The sequence below is a fragment of the Pollicipes pollicipes genome, unplaced genomic scaffold, assembly GCF_011947565.3.
Source record: "Pollicipes pollicipes isolate AB1234 unplaced genomic scaffold, Ppol_2.1 Scaffold_6052;HRSCAF=7182_pilon_pilon_pilon, whole genome shotgun sequence".
Lineage (NCBI taxonomy): Eukaryota > Metazoa > Arthropoda > Thecostraca > Pollicipedomorpha > Pollicipedidae > Pollicipes > Pollicipes pollicipes.
The window spans coordinates 11,114,127-11,136,754 of NW_023596805.1; the positions used below are offsets into that span (position 1 = coordinate 11,114,127).

Genomic DNA, 22,628 nt, shown 5'->3' on the forward strand with positions numbered 1-22,628 from the left:
TGGGGTCCACCACTGGCTGAAAGACAAGCACAAGTCACATGTCACATGTGAGAGTCACATGTCGAGTCACAGGTGACACCCTGTGGCCCGTGACAACTGCTGTGCTATTGCCCGAACCATGGTGATGGCCCTATCCCCAGTCCGCAGTTGCTGCCCCTGATTACCCTGTCCCTGCCTTGTGCTCCAGAGGACCTCGCCTGGCTACTGACCCCATGTGCGTGACACAGACTTTCTGATTCATAACTACACGCCCCCTGACTCCGTTACTACATGCCACCCATCCCCCTCCCCAAGTCCCGGATGTTTGACTCCTTGGCTGTTAAATACCTGGCTGCTGATTTTCCACTCCTGACGCCATAAAACACAGCCCCCTAGCCCCTGACTCCTTGGCTCCCGATTCCTGATGTTGGAATTCATGACTCACTGACAATTTTTCCCACTTGTGACTATGGTCTCCCGGAATCAGAGTCTCTGCCTTCTGCGTCTTTGTTTATGACGTTTTCTTCTGACCCCTGACCCCCACGACTAATTTCCCTGTCCCTGATTTCGACCCACTGAATCGTCCCTCCGACTCCTTCGCCCCCCGACTCCCGACTCCCCCGCCCTGTTTATGACGTTGTCTTCTGACTTCTAACCCCCACAATCAATTTATGCCTTTCGCTGCTTTTGACTCACTGAACCGTCCCATCGACTCCCTCGCCCTCTGACTCCCGACTCCCTCGCCCCTGACTCCCGACTCCCCGCCCTGACTCGCAAGCTCACCAGTGCGAGCCGCTTCGCGCCGATGCACCGGTCGGGTCGTCACGCGCCGTCACTGCCAACATCGGCCGGCCGGTGCCACCTTTATTAGCCGGCGCTGATTGGGTTCATTAGCGTCATTACGAACTGTCTGCCGGGGCGGCGCAAGTGTCACGTGTGTCACCATCAGGTGCGGCCGCCGGCACCGGCGGCCCGCTGTCGCGCGCGCGCAGACCGCTCCGTCCGGGTCGGAGCAGGGCTTTGGCTTTGACTGTGGCTCCGTTCGGCTTTGACGAGGGCTCTGTCCGGGGCTCCGTTGGGCTCTGACGAAGGCTCCGTTCGGGTTTGACCAGGGCTCTGTCCGGTGCTCCGTTTGTCTCTGACGAGGGCTCCATTTGGCCCTGTTCAGGGCTCTGTCCAGGGCTTTGTCAGGGGCTCTGTCCGGCTCTGACCAGGATGCCGTTTTGCTCTGACTAGGGCTCCGTTTAGCACTGACCAGGGCCTCTTGTGTTTCGGTTAGGGAGTTTTATGCTGCAAATGACTGAACTTTTATGCGGCAGAAATACTACGAATGGCCTTATATCATGAATGCTTAGAAAATATTTTGGCATAGCTCCGAGTTCTCCCATAAAATACACCATAATGACTTTCTGTTAGGTGTTTTTTTTTAGCCACTGCACCCCCCTGGTATGTGGAATGTTGGTCATTTTCTAATAGCACCCTCAAAATCTTAAGTCCATCCTAAGCTTTGCCCTTGACGTCTTCTCTGGCACTGGTCTTGTTGTATCAACTCCTGCTAAATTGTTTTTGTTTTTAAAGGAAACGTGACGTACGTCGCCACGCACCCTTTTATGGAGCGCTAGCGACTTCAGGGACTTGCAATAGCGCTGGGGGGGGGGGGGGGGGGGGCAAGGCGCAGCCGGGATGCAAACCCGGGAACCCCCGTGAGAGATGAAGGCGCTAAGCACTTGGCTATCACGCCTCCAAGTGTTTCTGACATAAAGGGGTGCATTCAGGCCCGGATATCGCAAAAAAAATACAAGGAAGACACGGGCTTAGCACGTGGTCACAAATTGTCCATCTCCGTTGACAGCCGTCTCCGCGCGAAGGGAGTCATCCGTGCAAAAGTCTAGTCTTTATTGCACGTGCGATATGAAACGTGATCAAATAAATGAAATAATGGTATGTAATAGTGGTAATAATGGTAATGACGAATCATGATAATAGTGATGGTGATAAAAATGGTAACAATTGTAATAGATATGGTGGTGATGGTAACACAAATAAGCGTAAAATGTTAAAATGATGATAAAATGGTAATAATTGTAATAAATAATGGTGGTGATGATGATGGCAACAACAAATGGTAATATTGCTAAAATAAAGATACTCTTTTAACGAAATTGCGATTGGATTTGGTTGAGCAACGCCTGAACAGCTGGATGTAAAACTTGATGTTTGTTTCCATGTTGTGCTTAGCTTGGGCCTCATCCAGGGTTGTCACTTCCTGAGCTCGGTTAGGGGGGGGGGGGGCTCAGCCCATAAGGTTGACCTGAGCTACCCCTTAGCGCGATTTTCCCCCAGATTTCGGCCACTTGAGTAAATTCATGGATATTGCATTCAAAGAGCAATACTTTCTAGGGGTTCGTAAATTCGTTTTTTTTTCTGCGGAGGAATGACTTCCCATTTCAAGAAAATGTAAGCTACGTCTTTGTTAAAAGCTTAGAATGGGATGTTATTCACAAGAACAATCTTCCGAAAATCTCAGTAAAGGACCACTGATGTCTGCCGCTGTAGCTGATCGTGTTGCATAACCACCACGACCACGAGTATACGACAAATGCACTTGCCACTGTTGGGGCGGACGTGCGGCAATTTTTAGCTGGGATCCCATGCACTTTTAAAAGCTGCCGCACATTGCGGTCAGCTGTCCTTTATCAAAACCCAAGTGTTGTCATTTGAGGGGGGAAAATAAGCTCGTCAAACATTGGTACCTACACGATACTTCTTGGAACAAAATGAACGTGATACTGGTAGTGATGTGGTTAGGTACCTGCTACCTAGCATACTAACGAATATAATTGTTTTGGATTTATTAGGCCCAGTAATTCCTTCGTTGCTCATATGCGTTAAAGGGGGGGGGAAGGGGCTCAGAGAATCATTGGGGGAGGGGCTCAAGTCAGCCTTGTGGACCCGAGGCCCCAAAAGGATTTGAACTGACTTCCCTGACCTCAGCTGCTACCAGTCTTGTGTTTGTAACTGTATCGAGCAGTTCGGGGAGATTTGTGAGAAAACCATGAGTTTTTTCATAATGTATAGTACAGCCTTCCGTTCTGTTTGTTTCACGTTTTACATGCCGTCGTCTCTTCTGCCCTTTTTTGTTCATTTCACGATATCGCGGCAGGGTGTCTCGCTTTCTCTCTTAACTACGCGCTACTTATCTTTCTATGTCGGTTTCCACTTCCCCATTGTGGATTCCTCTGCGTGTTACATAGTTCTCTCATCTCTCAGATTCGGCTTTTGTTTGCATTGCCATGTTCTTTGCAGTGGCCTTGGCAGACTTCTTTTCATGTTGTTGATTATTAACTTTAGATTGTTAGCCACCGGACGCTCAGCAGACCACGTGAATAGTGGCACGCGCTTAATAATTTAGAACCATGTTATGTCGACTTTCAGTGCACACAATTTGGTAAACGAAATTTCTGCACAAGTGGCCACGCCCCACGCAATGCTCTGATTTGACCTTCATTGCTCCAAAACTGTAGCTACGTAGATGCAACGAATGGTGGAGAACTTACCGATAACGTTAATTTTTCCATTTTGCCATCAAAGCCCGTGGTCCAACCGTTTCATGACAAGTTTGCAAGACCACTGCACGTGGTTGCAAAAATATGTATGGGCTCAAAGTTGGCAGCACGGTTCCGATTTCACCTGATTTATGCTAACGACATGTGACAAGCAATAAGTCGCCACAAGGATTGTCTTAAGATTGTCAGTAAATGCTAGCGCTTAGAATTACGATTACATAACATCGAGAGCGAGTGGATGTTTGCTGTTTCATGCGTAGACAGATAATGTGCTTGTGGGTAATGGCCAGATGATTTCAATTACCGGTAATATGCCGCACAGCTGGTCGTTTCATGACAGTTTGGCCTTGGTTGAAGCCGTTTCGTTATACAACGATGGTAAGTGTAAACTGAGGCGTCACGTACACACCGAGCTATTGTAAAATGAGGCGTTACATACACACCGAGCTATTGTAAAATGAGGCGTCACATACACACCGAGCTATTATAAAGTGAGGCGTCACGTACACACTGAGCTGTTGTAAAGTGAGGCGTCACGTACACACCAAGCTATTGTAAAGTGAGGCGTCACGTACACACTGAGCTGTTGTGAAGTGAGGCGTCACGTACACACCAAGCTATTGTAAAGTGGGGCGTCACGTACACACCAAGCTTTTGTAGATCAAGAACCTTAAGCTTTAGAGCAAGAACTCAGGGCTCCATGTCTTCGAACTCAAAGCTCAAGAAACCGTGCGGCTCAAGCTGAAGTTGCGTACTTAGGGTCTAAACCCGGCTCATTACGAAGACACTGTAGAGACAGGCGCAGACGCATTGAGTCAGCGCTGACCTCTGACCCCGAATGGGGCCAGCATCGCGGGGCCATCACACATTGCCTTCGGGGTGTGTGGGGGGGGGGGGCGGGGGGCGTCGGCAGTCCTGCTGAGGCCAACCGTCCGCCAGCCGCCGCCGGACGCAGTGCAGTCAGCTGCGTCAGCGGCAGCGGGTGTGGGCCGTGATGTTGGAGGATGATGTACGTTGATGAGGAGATGGCATGATTGACCAGGGATTTAGGTGACGTGACTTCTGTGTTGCGGGAGAGGGGAGGGGAAAAGTGTGCCATGCAAGGACGCGCGATGACGGGTGTCGTGCTTCCTTGGATAAAACTACTTCGGTCATGAGCATGACTTCAAGCGATAGCCATTCGCACCAACCACTACCGTCTCGGTTCTGTTCTCAGTCAACTCCGGCAAACATAGACCGATCTCTCCGTTCGTCCACAGGGCGGTACTGTGGTTCTGGCATGCTGCCAGATCTTGTCGTGTCGACGGGGCGCCGCCTGCTGGTGACTTACAGAATCACTGAGTTGTCTGCCGAACGCGAGGGATTTACAGCCAACTACACGGGTAAGATATACCGGTTGGTGCAGTCCTGTTCGTGCACTTCGGTCACGGCCTTCAAGTTCGTTTTCTCTTGAGATTTAAACGCTTTCAACCACCGCCGCTGTATACATTGTCTTGGCATTCGTCGGAAACGCTTCGGTCATGATCTGCATTGCCGCACCTTAAACGCACCGACCTTCATACTCAATGCTACCGTGACCTCCGCGACACGAGTTTGGTCAGTGGAAGTTTCGGCGTCCGCCTTCGTTGGTGCGAGCCTGCGCGACAGCGCAGCTGCCCGAGTCGGTACATATCAGGGAGGTGAAGTTGACGCTAGAGAGCGGCAGTGTCTGCGGATGACATGATGGCGACGATGCCGCAGCGGTGTGCGGCGGGGAGATGAAGATGAGTGACGGGGTGCTTGAGTCTCCCAACTACCCCGAGTACTACCGACCCAGCAAGGACTGCATCTGGAAGATTACCGTCGAAGAGGGCCACAAGATCGCTTTCGAATTCACCGCATTTGAGGTAAGTAAGCCAGAGAAGGTGACGTCGTTGGGGTGAGGTTAGATCAATGAAGGTCGTATGTATGGTCAGTTGAGGTCAGGGTCATGTGAGGTCAGGTGAGGTCAGGTAAAGTGAGCTGCCTGCACCCAAAACTGGTGCGCTGCAGACTTTTGTCCTCAGAGTGGGGGATGAACCATTGCTAAGTGAGAAATAGTGTGAATGGTGTCAATGGTTTACTAGGTTTCCATTCACCAGCTCCACCAGGGTATCAAAATCGCCCAAGCAAAAAAATGGCATGGAGGCCAAAATGTCGGGCTCAATACCCCGAGGATGGCCGAAATCGGCTGAAAATTCCATTTATCCATGCACGGTGTACCATTGTTGCGAAAAACATCCCAATCTAAGACCTCGATGACGTCCATACAAGGTGTCATTCTCCACCCAAAATCTTGAATTTTGACACCCTGTCCACTGGGGCGTGGTGTCGTATAAACTTGGTGGCCGTGTGCACTGATTAATAAGCTAGCAATTGTGATGACGTCCGGCAGCCTTCTCATAACAACGATGGGCTCGCAGGTGGCTGGAAGTGACTTTGCAGCATTTCGTCAACAGTTCCAGCGTTTTAGGGAAGATTCCATTTACAGTGGCTGTCACTTTGTAAACTAACGCCGCACTTCCAACGCTCCTGGTCAGCAGAGATGGGTTTGCGCGCATACTTAAAAACCTGCGTTTCTGCGAGCTCTGTACACGTGCACACCCACCAAACAGTCGTGTTGAATGAGACTAGTTGGCTACACAAACCACGTTGACGCATCGGTCTGTTCTCTCGACTTTGATAGGTGGAAAACCACGACAACTGCTTCTATGACTACGTGGAAGTCAGGAACGGGCCCACTGATGACTCGCCCCTGATCGGGAAGTACTGCGGGTAAGAACGTATGGTCAGAATGCACCAATGCGCCGTTTTCAAAAAGACTTTATGGGCAGCTTGTCTCTTTTGTTGGCCCCGTGCTGGGTGCGCCTCTGCACTGTCCGCCGCTGGACGCGCCTCTGGTGGCGGCCTGCGAGAGGTCAGGTGGTGCAGGCCCGGTCAGATTTCAACAGGCGGACCAAGCGTGGCGAGAAATCATGGAGGCTGGAATGCAGGTTGTGACGCTCTCTTTCCCCTCCGTTGTCAAGATTTCACACAAATTTGGATTTTTTGCGTCTTATGCATCGTCCCGAAACTGCACAGTTTGTTTAAGCCTTTTCAACTCTATAAATTTTCACCCTCACGTTAATAATGGTTGTTGTTTCTGGCTGAAATGAAATTTGTGATGCCACGCTGGCAACATTTCCTTACGATATGAACGCGCACCGCAAAACATCATCAAGTGGGCGACCGGGGGGCCTCGCTGGGCGCGGTTGTGCCCCGCCTTCCATAACACCACCCAGTCGGAACCGAGCGCAAATGTTCTCACTGAGCACCAGCGGCCTAAGACCAGCTGTGACCTATATCCAGCTGTGACCTGTGACAAGCTGTGACCTGTGACCATCTGTAGCCTTTGACCAGCTGTGACCAGCTGTGACCTGTGACCAGCTGCGACCTGCGACCAGTTGTGACTTGTGACCAGTTGTGACCTGTGACGAGCTGTGACCAGCTGTGACCGGCTGTGACCAGCTGTGACCTGTGACCAGCTGTGACCTCTGGTCAGCTGGGACCTGTGGCCAGCTGTGGCTTGTCCATCCGTGACCTATGTAGCTGTGACCTGTGCAGCTGTGACCTGTGCAGCTATGACCTTTGTACTTGTGACCTGCACAGCTATGGTCTGCAGCGGTGACATGTGATCAGCTGTGACCTGGACCTGCCGATACGCGATGACTCTGTAACGTTTTACCAGCTTCACCCGTGAGTTCTCAGATCCGCTTTGGGCCGTCTTGCCATGCTTCACACGTGCTCCCACGCTTTCACACATGGACGACGGACCCACGCTGATCGGTCTGCTTGTGTGTTATGGTTGTAAGTCTGTGCTGCGCGAGCTGCCGTAAGCCGACTGTGCTCTGAGCCGTGCCGGTGTGAACCCCTCTTGAATCGGAACACGCGCGGCCGTCTGCAGGTACCAGCTGCCGGAGCCGCTAACGAGCTCGAGTAACAACCTTTGGGTCAGGTTCGTGTCGGACGGCAGCGTCGAGAAGCCCGGCTTCTCGGCTACCTTCATGACAGGTGAGCATCCGATGTCAGCCGGCCATCTGACCCAGAGTTAGGGCTAAAGGTAGAGTTCAAAGCGCAGAGTTCGGGGGACATTTCTCAGAGGTTAGGGTTCAGAGTTAGACAGGAGGGTACAAAGAGTTTAGAGCAAAGAGTTCGGAGGACATTTATCAAAGTTCAGAGTTCAGGGTTAAGAGGTAGAACGCATGGTGATGTCGTTCCCAGCGTACTTGAGGATGAAAAATGGTGCTGGCTGGACATCCATGGTGATATGATGACGTCATACCAAGCGGCGCCAAATAGTTATGACTGGCACCCGTTTCTTGCGTTCTCACGGGCCCTGCCGGTACACGTACTCCTACGCTGTGTATCGAACACTGCCGTGTCCATTGCGCTATATGTCCTTCTAACGTTTATTCATCATAGTGAAAAGCTCTGGTTTTGACAAAAATCGGCTTCAGCGACTCGCGAATTGATGATCAAAAGATTTGAGCAGACAAGCATTGGCTATATTAATCCAGCTTAATGCTCGTAAACTGAGTCTTTTTCAGTATGGCCAATACTTGCCTGATAATTTGGCGTGGCCGGAACCTCCAAGTACGGAAATGTGTACTGAATTGTCGTTAGTATACTGAAATGTACTAAAATGTTGTCAGTGGAAGGAGGTCGTGCTGAAAAGCCAGAAGCTCAAGACCTTTATTGCCTACATCAAGTACAACTCATTATTGATCTCGTCTGATTCATCTGACCCCTTCGACCCCCTCCAATCTGGATCCCATCCCCATTCATCTGGCCCATTCGTCCAGTCATTCGTACCCGTTCCAGCTCGTTTCATCTTATCCCTTCTTGTCCACCTCGTCCCAGCTCGTTCCATTCAACCTTCATCTAGTTCTTGCGCTTGTCATAGACAGGCTCATCCGTTCAATTTCGTCACATAGGTCTCGTCATTTCAGTTCGTTCCAATTCGTCCCATTCGTGCACTCGTCCCACGTATTTAGCTCGTACCCATTTGTCTAGCTCGCTCAAAAATTTCCCACCCGTTCAAATTTTTTCTCCTGCCGTGCCCATTCCAACTGATCCCAATCGCCCAGCACACCCGAGCTCGTCTGTCTTGCGCTAGCTCATCCGGCTCGTCCAACACACCCGAGCTCGTCCGCCTCCTTCTAACTCATCATGCTTGTCCCGGGCAGAGCTGGACGAGTGCTCCGGCGATGCTCACGGCTGTGAGCACAGCTGCATCAACACGCGCGGCAGCTTCAAGTGCGCGTGTCGTATTGGCTATGAGCTGCACTCCGACGGCAAACGCTGCGAAGGTCAGTGACCGAGTTATGTGCGGCTAGTGGATAAGTCGGCGTTGCGGGAGGTTGTTTGCCTATCCCGGGGTTCGATGTCTTGCGTTCGGACGCTTGTTCGGGGAGATGCTAGGGTTTGGTCTGCCTTGCGCGGGAGCTTTTCCTGGTTAGTTGTGCGATCATGTTTGCGATCATGTTCGATCATGTTGGATCGTGTTTGCGATGAACTTTGATCTGCTAGCGGCTCGATTTGTTTTATCGGAAGGTTTGTTCGGCGGTAGGTGTGCAAAGCTAGGCGTTTATGCGTAGTAGGAGACATCCCAGTGCCAAATCAGCGCTGGCACGTGCTGCTGGTGTGGCCACTACTCGCCACGTGTCGTCGTGCACTGCCACGTGTCGTCGTGCACTCTGCTCGCCACGTGTCGTCGTGCACTCGCCACGTGTCGTCGTGCACTGCCACGTGCGGTGACTTTACGGTGCTATCGCCGTCACGCGTCACATCGCTTCACTTCATGTGGTGCTGGGATGACAACATTTCACCACGTGTCGCCCGTTGCCACCCCTTGTCAGCACGTGTCATCGCGCGTTACCACGTACCATCACGTGCCGTCCCTTGTAAGCACATGCTATCGCGCGCCACCACGTGCTACCTTGTGCCATCACACACCACATGACATCACGTGCCACCATGCGCCCCAACGTCCCCGCGGTCACGACACGTACCACCACGTGTCTCCACGTGTCACCCCACGTGCTCCAGAGGCGTGCGGCGGCACGATCGAGGCGGAAAACGGCACGGTGACCTCACCGTCCTTCCCGGAGCTGTACCCGCGCAACAAGCGCTGCATCTGGGAGGTGCTGGCGCCGCCCCGACACCGCATCACCCTCAACCTCACCCACTTCGACCTCGAGGGCAGCAACGTGAGTCACGTGAGTGAACGCGACTCGAGTCGCGGCGCGGACTCGCGATGGCGCTTGACTCGGCGCTCGTCCGAGTTCGGCGTGTGTCGGCGCGTGGTGCATTTTGGGACTTTCAACGGAGGTGAGTTCGTAGTTGCATGTGTGATCGGGGGGTTAACCCTCGTGCTGGACTTGTGACAGTGTGGTCAGGGTTTGGTTAACGCGACGAGCTTTGTTTTTAGGTCACAGCTGCAGGCGACTTGAGTGACGGCGTTGCCAGTGAGCGTTGTAGTTAATTAAATGCTTTGTCGATATGTTTTCGAAACTTGAGGGGGTAGCTTGAAGGCGGTGGTTTTCAAGGTGGAAAACGGCGAAGAGGGGTGTTGATTTCCTTTGAGGAAGGGAGTGGAGAACGTATGAACAAAAGCGCAACTTTGTTGCAAATTGGGGTGGGGTTTGGCACTGCTGGAGTTCTGTTACACATCTTAGCGATAGTATATAATATGGTATATATTGGGCTACGCAATATAGTATAGTATATTGCTTAGCCCAATGCCTTGTTGGGTCACGCAATATGCAGAGAGTGCTTGCAGAGTGTTGCAGTGCCAGGACATGTTGAAGCCCTCAAGGGTGGCCAGTATGATGGGGATACACATCAGCTAAAAGAGTTAATCGGGGAGCTGTGGAGCGAAATGTTTGCGTACTAATGTACATCGAAATTTATGTGACGTAGAAAACGGAACCGCCGACTAGGGACGGTCTGAGGTTATGGTTTTTCTAAAACTCCCAGAATTATCACCCTGTCTGCTACGTAACTGCATATACGCGTCAAGCTGTGTTGGAGTGTTTGAACTGATAAATGCACACAACTGTCTAGCACTCCACATAATTGTGCCCCAACTGGTGTTTAAATTGACGACGCTGATACGCTGGACAAGGCTGCGTCGAGCCCGCCAGATATTTCACATGTTGACACCGCCAGATGGCGGTGCCAGCGAGCGGCATCAGCACCACGCGTCCGACCCACAGCGCCCCCCCCCCCTTCTCCCCCTCCCCCGGGGACCGCCCACGTCCGCCTCTACCCTCGGATCCAGCAAGACTGTGACCCCCCCCCCCCCCTCTCCCCCTTCTCCGGAGACCGCTCACGTCCGCCTCTGCCCTCGGCTCCAGCAAGACTGTGACTACGACCGGCTGGAGCTGCTGAGCGTGATGCCGGGCGATGAGCTGCGCTCGCACGGCACCTTCTGCGGCGGCAGCCCGCCGCCTGCCGTCACCTCCGAGAGCAACAAGCTACGCATCACCTTCTTCTCCGACAACTCGGTGGAGAAGACGGGCTTCGCCGGCTTCTTCTTCACAGGTGCGGCGCACGCGAAGGGGCGCTGGCGGGTGTTGGCGAGGGATGCCGGTGTTAGTATGCGGAAGGGTAATCCGTTGTCCGTCCCCTCCCCTCTCACTCTACACCCCCAGAATGACCCCGCGAGGTTATCGTACATGCGCGTCCACCAGTCCGCGGTTCGCTGACGGTCACCGGCGTGGCTGGCTCCGATTCAGACAAGGACGAGTGTTCGACCGACAACGGAGGCTGTCACCATCGCTGCGTCAACACCGTGGGCAGCTACATCTGCCTCTGCGACAACGGCTTCACCCTACACGAGAACGGCCACGACTGCAAGGAGGGAGGGTGAGCGGTGGGCGGGTGCCCCGGGCGTTGGGGGGGGGGGAGTCTTCTATGTCGTCGTTTCGGGAGGTGTGCTTTTTGAGGGGGCGGGACAGCTGCGCGCTAGCAATTTATGTAAGCCTGGTAGCTTGAAAGTGGACACTTGATTGAGCAGTGGCAGTATGATTATATCTCCTCGTCATGCTAAAGTTATGACATTTGGATTTGCTCATCATGCTAGATTTGGCTTTTGGATAGTGCTCACTGGTTATTGACAGCCGTAGATCTGTTAAATACATGTGTATAGATACCTCTGATGTATGCTTTAAAACTGAAAATTTGTGTGGTATCATCCCTGACGGCCGCGAAAAGGGGAAAGTGCACCCAGCTTTGCAATGGGTTATTTGATTAACATTTACGTAATCCGGTGACGCAAGGTGCCGCCATATTTAATTTCGCAGCTATAAACACTAAAAGTTCGAGGCATCAATAAGCTGACGTAGGGTACATCTTATATCTCAAAAGAAGTGAAATTATTGCTGCGCAAAGATTAAAAGCAAGACGAAAAATACATGTTATATAGCGTGCGACGCTGCAAGCTACAATGTGTCTGAATAACCATCTTTGTGTAGCAGCCTAGTCGCTTTAAAGATACTTCTCAGCTTTAACTTGTTATGTTGCTTGTATATGATAACGAACAGAAGTGAAAAAGAAGCAAAGCAAGAAAAGCCAGCAGCAAAATCTGGCGGCGACAAATTTTTGTATGTTAAATAATGACATTAAGCTGTGTTTGCCTCGGCGATTGCAACGAAACCTTCTGTTCTATTTAACGCCACCCTCGGCTCAATGTCCACACGACCCAGTTGAAACAGCCATGAATCTCGTGCGAACTTTTGACGCTATTTATTGCCAAACTCGCAGCAACTGGGTGTCACCCAGACTGCGCATTTCCTCTAGAGTGCCTGGGCTGAAATACAGCTACAGCTTGCGGCGAACTTTAGGAAAAGTATCTGTGGTCAGACAGAGCCCGCTTGGTAACAGGGGCCACACGGCACCCAGTGTATATGACCCCGAGTTCGTCGTGCGCGTCGCATTTTGGGTAGTGTCGTGTTCCAACTTGCGAGGTGGCGGCCTGTGACGCGGTGATGCGCAAAGGAGCGTCAGCGTAGCTTGGTTTGTGTACCCGTGTGGCGATCATGCCTTAGCCTCGTCACTAATGTGATGATATTTTTAAAACATTGTCGGTACTATTTTGACAATATGCTAAAACATATTGTCATCTTTATTGTGACAATATTTTAAAAGATATTGCCATCGGTATTGTGACAGTATTTTAAAAGATATTGTCATTACTGTTGTAACATGTCAAAAATGTTGTCATCATTATTGTGGCAATAGTTAAAAACACATTGTCATCATCTCATCACTATCGTCCCAATGCGCCGAAGTGTACCGGTTCGGAGCTGACTACCGTTCCCGCCCGGCCTCAGGTGCAAACATGAAATCGAAGCGCCGTTTGGAGAGGTGTCCAGCCCCAACTATCCGGCGGCGTACCCCGGCAAGAAGGATTGCGTCTGGCATTTCAGCACCACGCCCGGGCACCGGATCAAACTGGTAAGATCCGGTCTGGGCGCTCCTCGATAAGACGTCGCGCTCCTGAATTTGGCCAGGTGTGACAAAGCAGATGATTTTTCAATGGAAGACCATATGGTACAACGTGTGATTTGGCAGCCTACGACAGCTTTTGCAAGATCCTGGTGCGAACGGCACATTGTGTAAGTTGATTGGCTTTCTGTGATTGGCACTATGTTTAACAAACCTGTCGAAGTGCGAACAGTGTTGTAAGACCTTTTTATTCGGATATCAAGAAATGTTCAATTGAGAATTAAGTGGCTTGCGCGTCATTAGAAATATTGCATTGGTTATACAAACAAGTTCAGCTATTCATCTAAGGATGTAATTTTGAACAACTGTTATTGAAGTGGCTCAAAAGTCTACTGGAAACATTCAGATCTCGCACACAAAGTACTATGTTACTTAAGCACTCGCCATTGGAGTAATGGTGTACCAAAACCGACACTAATTAAGCCTTTTAAAAACAATGCCAGATCGCCCCGTTCGTTTTCTCAGGTGTTCAACGAGTTTGACCTGGAGCACCACCAAGAGTGCACGTACGACCACATATCAGTGTACGACGGCGACTCCGCCGATCACGTGCTGCTGGGCAAGTAAGTGCCGCTGCCGGCCGTCCAAACTCGAGGGGATGACGCTGGAGTCGTGGGTGGAGGGGGTCGCTACGTGGAGACCCGATGGCTTGAACTGTTGGCGGGCAGCTATGTTCTTTGATGATGGTCAAGCGATGGGTGGAACCTCTCGTGCGCCGTTTCTTTGACAGACCCCGGAACCCATGATGTCGGTCGCGTGGCCAGCGAACTACGCCCGTGTTAATACCAGCCGCGCCGGTCCGGGCGGCAGTCCTGGCTTGTGCCAGCCCGAGGTGCTGGCCTGAGGTGTTCACCCAAGGCCGCCCGGCGTTGCAGTTTCTGCGGTGCCAAGGCGCCCCACCCCATCACGGCGTCAAGGAACGAGATGTACATGACCTTCACCTCCGACGGCAGCGTACAGCGCAAGGGGTTCATCGGCGCGCACAGCACAGGTCAGGTCACGCAAGGTCAACGTCAGGCCACGGGTGGTCGAGGTCAGGCCGCTCAAGGTCACGGAAGTTCAAGGTCAGACTAGGGCACTGGGATGAGGAACATCAGTCGATTATGTCGCGGTAAGGTTAAGGTCTGATCGGGACTAGGTCACCCTGCGAAGGTCATTAATCATGGCGGGTTGCCGTCCACGGCAGGTCATTGTCAGTTCAAGGTAAGGTCAAAGGGCCAGTTCACTGGGACTGGTCATTTAGTTCAGTGTATTTTCGGCCAAGGCATCAAAGCAACAAGCCAACGTACGGCTGTATCACGATCAGAAGGCCAGATGATGATCCAACCTCGCTTGCAGTACACCAACAGCATACAACCTTACCCGTTCCGCGTCAGTGCCAGTCTATCTAGCAGATCTCCAGCGTCTCTTCACGACCCCCCTCCGCGTCGGCAGTGTGCGGAGGCTACCTGTACGCCGAGTGGGAAGTGCAGCATCTCTACTCCCACGCTAAGTACGGCGACGAGAACTACGACAACCGAGCTGAGTGCGACTGGACCATCGAGGCGCCGGTGGGCTACAACGTCCGGCTGAGGTCCGTGCGACACAGGCGCTCCATACGGGCGCCGCCATCTTGTTTTGTTTGCGCGATCGGCGTCGCCATCTTGTTTTTGTTTGGATCCATTTGGAGGGCATGGGTTTTTTTCGGGTTGGGGATGGTGAACCGCGCGGCGCTTGCGAACGGTGGAAACAATCAACAGGCGTTGGAAGCTGTGATGTGATGTGATCATTAAAGTAGACACGTTTTTTATCGTTAGGTTTGGTTGCCGCTCTAACTTGTTCAAAAAATTTGTTGACATGGAAAAGCCAAAAAAGGAAGTTCACGCTTGAGTGGTCCGGAATTCCTTGCGGTTTAATGAAACGCTTTTGGCACATCTTTGACGACAAAAGCAGTTGGCCTCTGCGATAAGGTTTCCAGGTATTCGGCAAATGTTCCCTCTGCTTTGTAACGCCATGACCCCATGTCGACCTATTTTGCGAGAGGCTTTTTTCAAGGCGGCGGAGTAGAAGGCTCAGGCCGTTGGAGATGTTGGATTTTTTTATTCTTCAGAAAAGCCGCCCACGCCACCATCAGAGACAAAACATCGCTCTCACCCTACCCCTTCTCTGAAACGCAACTTGTTTCAATCTGGCCTTTTGTCAAACAACGGAACAAAGTCGTAACTATATCGAGAGTGATCCCAAACATTTGACACTCTCCTCTCCCCAAGCTACTCAGACGCTCCACAGCTGTGCCGATGGAGCTCACTGCCATCTATCGACAGGTTTTTGACATTCGAGTTGGAGGACGAACAGGACTGCGGCTACGATGGCGTTGAGGTGCTGGATGGCTTCGATGAGACCGCGCACGTGCCCCACAAGTACTGCGGCAACCAGGTCAGTATGCACGTGGCCTCGACACGTGTCAGACACCTTGCGCAGAGCTGAGCTGCCGCTGCCGCTTGCCGCTGGGCTGATGTCACGATCTCAATTTATCACCAGGTAAATTATGCATGATCTCAATGGCTCTAATGGAGAGAAACACTTGCCGTGCTATGCAGAGATAGTGTCCAGATGCTCTAGTCATCAGGGAAATTCAAACAAAAGGCGTCCTTTTGGAAGCGTCTGGACGAGCTATAAATACCAAACCGATGTCAAGGCTGGGGTTCTCGGGTGGCAGCGGGCATCGGGGATAGGAGGGCCTGGACATGAAAATTAGACCCCTGGCATAACTCGGACCGTTACGCGCAGTATGATTTTTGCTCCGAAAAGAGTTGCCCGGACGTCGCGAGTATGAATTATTGAGCCAAGACGTGGCGTTGCGTTACTGGTGGCTGCCGCATGCTCGTTGGTCTGGCGTGCGGATGTCATACCGATGGCCCAACCGTTCCCTTCGCCAACAGAATGGGGTGGGGAGTACTTCGTTGGACATTTTAGGCCGCATGATGCAGGTCTGGTGCTTATCTTGCGTTGAGCGTGAGGCGTCAAAGTCCCCGTGATGCTGCGTCATTCAGGCAAAGTCTCGGTCGAGGTCAAGGACAGCCTTGTTTTGAGTGCTCCCACACGATATTCCGACGTTGCCTACACCATTAAGCGCTTAGATTCAGAAGTTTGTGCTTCTGAGATGCCATTACAAACCAACAAAAAGGAACTGAGGGATCACAAAAAGATGCCGATAGCTTGCGTTTGTTGTGATGATGTGTCATCTACCTGAGAATGCGTGTTTCATAGGCTGTCACATACGTAGCATGATTGGATTGGATGGGTTTTCTTTGCCGCGCGATTTTGCGCTACCAGACTTGCAGTGTCATCGGGAAGAATTCGTCCCAAGGCCGGTTTTTCACTTCTTGTCTTTGAAATTCATCCTGGAGCGTAACTGAAAAGGATTTAGATGAGCCAGTATTGATAGCCGTTTTCCTGATGGAAGAAAGGAGAGAATGGAGAGATAGGTGTAGAGAGGGATGGGAATAAATGAGAGGGAATGTAGAGGTAGATGAGAATGAATAAGCCAGAATGCAGCAAAAGATGATGATGATGGATCAGAGATGATGACATCTATCTTTCCATTATCCTGTTTATTCCACGAGGAGTAAGGCAGCTAATGCTGTCTCAGTTGTATAGCCATATGCATAATGCTGCTCGCAAAGGCGTTTAACGACTTACGTATTATCGAAAAGTCTTTTGTTTAAGGATTAAGGTTATGTTACTTTGCCGTCCAGTTTTTCTTAATACGAAGTATTTTATGGGAGCAGGCCGATGCACCTAACTGCTCTGTGCGTCTCGCCCGCCGTTTGGCATTTGTGCGTATCTTTAACAACCGAACACAGCGTGCGAGGTTTGAGCGAATCGAATCAGGGACAGGCGGCGCTGGCAGCGTGCACAGCCGGCGTTCTGTAGGTGATGGTGGGTACGAAAGCGCAACCTGACGCAACCCCCCCCCCCCCCCTGTTCTTAGCTCAAACATTCCTCCCTTATACGCGTAATTCCTAAGCGCGCACGCTCAGAACCCAAACCATGGCGACAGGCTTAGCGTTTCGTCATGCCATTGTTCAGGCTTGGCTCCGAGAAAACAGCCACCGAGTGGGCCCCCGTGTCAAATTTCTTTCGCTCCTTAAGCCAGCTCTGCCTGTCATGTGCTTTGATGGATGCCTGGACTGTAGATTGAACTGCGTGAGGCCGGGGCCCGGGCGGGGACGGAGGTTGGGAGGGTACCAGCGACAGATCCCTCGCCTGGGACAGCCGCCGTGGGGAGAGGAAAGGGGAGGGGCATTCGTTGAGACGGGCATGAACAGTGAGGCGATGCGTGATGCCGGGTCGAGTTCACGCAGGAGCGGCGATGGTTTGACTAGGCCTTAGGTATTTATGAAAGTCGGGAGAGATGGATGATGTCACCGAAGTACGACCTCAAACCTTCAAGGTCATCCAGATCTGTCCCATTCGGATGAGTTAAGCTAGGGCTCCACTCACGTTTGTACCGCTACTTTAATTATGCTTGAAATGGCCCGATCAGTGCGGGCACAGACGCCAATCCTTGATTTTGATAGTTTAACGAAAGGTTCATGGCTCTGATATAAGAAACTTGGTCTTAACGCCTTAAGACGACCCTCCCTTAAATGTCATTGATTTCACCACCAGCTGTGACACCATCTGAAGCCAGCTCGGATGACCGTTAAGCCGGTAGTCATCGGAGAAATCCGCCGGCTCACCAGCAAGGGAAGCAATTGTAGTTATCTTTTCTGCCTTTGAAGCCAGTGAACCCGTAAGACTGATGCCAATAGCCACCGACAGTCTCAGACTTTTGATAAGGAAAACCAGTTGTGTCAGTATAATGGTCACCGATAATGCCACAAGTGATGTAAATCAAGCATCCGTGACAGATCATGAAAAAGAATATGCTTGGTGAATCGTGAAATTGAGGAGCTCAATCTCAGGGTTCAGGAAGTGAATGCAGCAACATTCATTGTCTACGCTCGCTAATATGACCCTGTATTTGGCTATTTTTAGTAGCCGAAAAGCGCTCCGGTTTGCTGGGATGCTCTCAGCAACATTGATTACTCAGAAAAAAGTTCAACTCTGTCCGTCTGCAAGCAAACGCCAAAAATCGGCTTTGAGCTCGCGTGCTTTGCACGTAAATCAATGAAGGGCAGGGGTTCGGCTTGCAGAAAAGATTCCGGGAACGCCCGTCAGTTGTGATGGGGCTTCTGGTCGTCTGTCTGTAAAAGTGCAATACGTGGTACAGTTATGTTGGGTCCACTTAAGCCAAAACGTCAGTGCGCCCGGAAACTGAATAGTTGGAGAACCCTTGGTGAACTGGAGAACAGGACCGATGTAATCAAGGCCGGGCAATGCAGATTGTCGTTATGCAATTAATGAACGCGCCTCTCTGTCTATGTCTCCGTCTCTGTCTCCCAAAGCGGAGCTAGGAGCGAAAAAAAACAAGTGTAATCAGGTAAATTGGCAGTCATTTGTTGGTCGTTTGGTTTGTTGCCGTTTCCTGATTGGTTTTCTGACGTTACAGGTGCCGCCACCCATCGTCTCCACACGGGAGGTGCTGCGCGTCCTGTTCAAGTCGGACGACACCATCAACTCCAAGGGCTTTTCGGCAGCCTATGAAATTGTTGACAGCAACGCCATCGAAGACATTGAAGCGAGCAAGAAGCATTGAACTCAGCGGCCATCTGTCGTCTGGAACGCTGCGTTCAGAGCCAAGATGGCGGTCCTGGTGATCACTGCATTGTGATGGGTTCCAGTGTTACCGGGTTCACTCGACGACGCTAAGTTTATGAGTGCTACGTAGTGCGCTCCACGCTCTTGGGAGTGCCGGTGCTGAGAACTCTGTACACTGATGAGTGTCTGTGCTGTTGGGTGCACTGTGGGCTGGAGCGACGCTAATGCCGTCGAGCGCTTTCCCCAGCCAGATGCGGACGGCGAGCCCACCCCGCCTCTAACAGGTGTCACCACTGCCTCAATGTGCAATGGGGACTGCCGTCTTGTGGATTCCTTACCGATGTTTTACTCGCAGTGGACTGATTTCAAGCTTATTGGACGAGGTGAAGATAATAAGCCGTTAGATGGTTGTTCCATGTATTTAAGTTCCATTTGTTTACCTGTAAATGACCCACTCGCCGGTGTACTATGACAAACGATGCTGCTCACTATCAGACAGTGTTAGTATTTTCATATGTTTTGCATGGCTTGTACCCTGGTCTTGCCTCTCATTCCACGTTGAGGGTCTCTGGTGCTATCCGCGTCCAACCAACCACAAAGCCCAGTAAAAGCAACGATTTGGCATCCCCTGCGTACCAGATGGTTTTAAGAATGGTGTCAAGGCGGAAAATGCTTCAGAAGTTGTCGGCTCTTTCCTGCTCCCATCATTGTTTGACTATTCACGCGTAGCAAACACGATAGCAAGAGACTTCCCTGCCATCTAACATATGCGTTTGATGGTCTTATTCCACTATCTGTCGACCATAGCAATGCAAAGTGCTGAGAGTTTTGTCACCAGGAGTGTCTCTGATAAGCGTGTTTCGAGGATTATTTCACCCCTTCACCTGACAGTTTTACAGCAGTTTCAGAATCCTACAGGATTGACGCATTAAATACGATTGGTTTGACCAGTAATGCGTGCAAGGTTGATGCTTGGAGTCTGACGTCATTAACAAGTAGCAGTGCCAAACCACTTCTAAGCCGTGTGTGTAGGGTAGGTGACCCTTGGCTATGGCGCGGTGACGCTCCCCGTGTATTTGTTCACTTCACTTGTCTCACGTGCCAGATGTGAATGACCCTGGCTAGCCAGAGCTGTGCCAAACGCCGAGTGTCTGTGACGGTGTGACTCTCGAAATAGTGTGTTCACACGAGCTAGGACTAGCGATAGATGTATTATGCTATTGTATTTAGTATTAATATTTCCCCGATTGTGTGCTGTGGCTGCGGCTCCAGTCAAGAGACCACCACCCGCGACCGTCGTATTCCAGTTTCTCAGTTCAAAAGAACGGACAGGTGACGCGCTGGCGGCAGAAGTTTAGTGAGTCGCCGCCCTGCTCGCCGTTAGTGAGTTAATGAACGCGTGCTCTCCTTAAAACTCGCCCGCGGCTGTCTCCTCGACGTGGCTTTTTGCGTTATCACAGTGAGTTTATGAACGCGCTCTCCCGTTCAAGCTCGCCTGCGGTTGTCACTCAGACGTGATCTTCCTGACGTTATCACAGCGAGTTTATGAACGCGTGCTCACCTTCAAACTCGCTTGCGGTTGTTCCTTAGACGTGGTCTTTCTGGCGTTATCACACCAGGCAGCGGAGTGCTGGCCGTCGCCCGTTCGCTGTATGTGTGTCTGCGTGTCAACAGGGCAGTCGAGCCAACTGATGGGTGTGACGTCAGAGCCCTCTGTGGTGCGCCAGAACCATGCCCGGTGCGTCGGATATGCCACCGGCGCCGGCCACTCCCACCACACAGTGTGCGTCGTATTTGTACTTAATTGCTGGATTTTTCGAGCGGCTGATAGACGCCCTGCAGCGCGGCGGTGACACCAGTCAAGTGTGGCAGAGGTTTTAGATCACTAATACAATTTACACTGTGGTATCTCCCGTTCGTTTTGCTGATTTTACGCCTTGAAGGGATGAGCGAGTCGGGGGGTATGCAGTCTGGTAGCGATGGGACGGTTTTGTGGCGAGTGAGATCACCCGTTTCATTTGTTTCGCACGCTATCTTGATGCATGAAAATTTGAGAACTGCCGCTTAACTGAGAACACATCGAAGCAAATGTAGTGCATCCTTTACCTCTGACGCCCACTGCGTCATGGTGCATGTAAACGCTACGGGTTGTAAATCCTGAATCCAAAACCTCGGCCCATAACTAGGCCCGTCTGCCCGTGAACTGCCTCGACACAGTGTTCGCCTGGGCACATCGCCAAGCTTAATCCCGCATTGTTTTCCGTTGCCAAGAATGTGGTGGTTTTGCCGCTATTTATTGCAGAACTGAGGGTCGGCACACGATTCCAGTTTGCTTGAATTTGGATAGCTTTGCTGGTGGTCAAGATGTGGTCAAAGTTTCCCATGCCTTTACTTATGACTTCGTGTTCGTGATAGCAGCGGACGCGTTCACCTCGCAGTGCTAAGCATGGCTATGTTTGTTGACTCAGACAGAGGAACCAATCACTCACGATTTCGGGTAGGAGTGGCTTATCCAGAGATGGATAAAAAAGCACCAGAACCTTGAAGCCAGCCTCACGACGCCACTTTCGCACTTTACTAGGTAGCCTGCTGCGCGCTTTTGAGCACGCATTCCCTATTAAAGGGAGCGTTCTATGTTGGTTTGGGGTCTTAAACTGAAATCCCTATCTTGAAGAACTGTCCGTGCTGTTCACAGCCCTGCCTCTCCAAGACCTAAGCCCCTTTAGCTTCTTAGCTACACGCTCACGAAAATGGGGAGAGGTATATCGGGAAAGAATTTCAAAGTGACCTTGCCATGCATGACGTCATAATGTCATTCAAATCCTGCCACTCCATAAGCCATGCGGTGATCCAAAGCCGAAAAATCGTAATTGTTAAGACGTCTTTATCTGGTATTCGTGAGCGCGATTTCCAGATACAGCGGCCTCCAATTGGCACCCAATCAATGTTGTGCAATGTGCGATGACGTAATCAGGCCGTGACGCATCGGGGGGGGGGGGGGGGGGGGCATATCTCCTGAACAGAGAATTGTGCCGCTTAGAGCAGTCTTTTCCACTTAAAAAGTATGCCAATAGTTATAGTCAGCTTATTTAGTCATATCTGATGCTTGCTTCAATATCTTCAAATGTGAAACATTTCCCTCAAAGGGAGTATCCCACCTTTTTGTGTTTTTCACTTATTGTTACATCAAACGCACACGACTTGATCCTTAAAACCAATTTTCTCGAGACGCTTCTGAGCTCAGAATTTCGATTTGAAGTAAGCCCTGCGGGAGAAATGTAATTGGGCTTCCTGTTCACCACTATGAAAGTAATACATTGCAATTATTTTTTTCCAGCGTATGAGAAGCGCTTGAGCTTTGGGAATGTAGGTAACACATGGTCCATGTGACTCACTGGTTTCAAGTTTCAGCCAACCAACTACTCGATAACAGACCCCTGCGCGCTGGGTTAATGACAAACCTTTTATTCGGACCAGTAGAGGTGCGCACGGTCGTGGTGATGACAGTGGTCGCTACACCACGGAAGAAGCGCAGTGTCGCTACAAAGCGTTGACAGCGCAATTTGGACGCGGAAGCAATAAACATTGATATATTTATTATGCCTTGTTGGCACTGCAGAGATACTATCCAGTGCTATTAATAGACTTCACTAGATCTGAGCTTCCACTAGAGAATATTTTTCAAACATTCCTCCAAAGGTGGGACACTCCTTTAAAGGCAGACAAAAAATAACCGATGGCTCGCGCACCGGCCGCAGGCTCGGGGTGCCGATAGTGAAGTGGCTAACGCGTCTGGGTTAGCCGTAGCGCGAATGGAAAACCAAAAGTATA

At 51.1% G+C, this 22,628-nt stretch overlaps 2 protein-coding genes across 2 annotated transcripts in view; one reads left to right on the top strand and one right to left on the bottom strand.

The window, feature by feature from the left end:
• Positions 1-22,628, bottom strand: part of LOC119104663 (tolloid-like protein 2) — a gene marked incomplete in the record, with an annotated part of 123,560 nt that overhangs the window by 43,719 nt on the left and 57,213 nt on the right.
• LOC119104662 (tolloid-like protein 2) lies at positions 4,805-20,700 on the top strand (the record flags this gene model as incomplete). Its single annotated transcript, XM_037228383.1, is given in 14 exon segments — positions 4,805-4,927; positions 5,286-5,431; positions 6,250-6,338; positions 7,507-7,613; positions 8,789-8,911; positions 9,651-9,820; positions 10,961-11,147; positions 11,342-11,471; positions 12,938-13,061; positions 13,578-13,675; positions 13,988-14,103; positions 14,547-14,685; positions 15,416-15,527; positions 18,649-20,700. Coding segments are annotated over 14 exon segments (1,811 nt in total), but the record flags the coding sequence as incomplete, so codon positions are not given.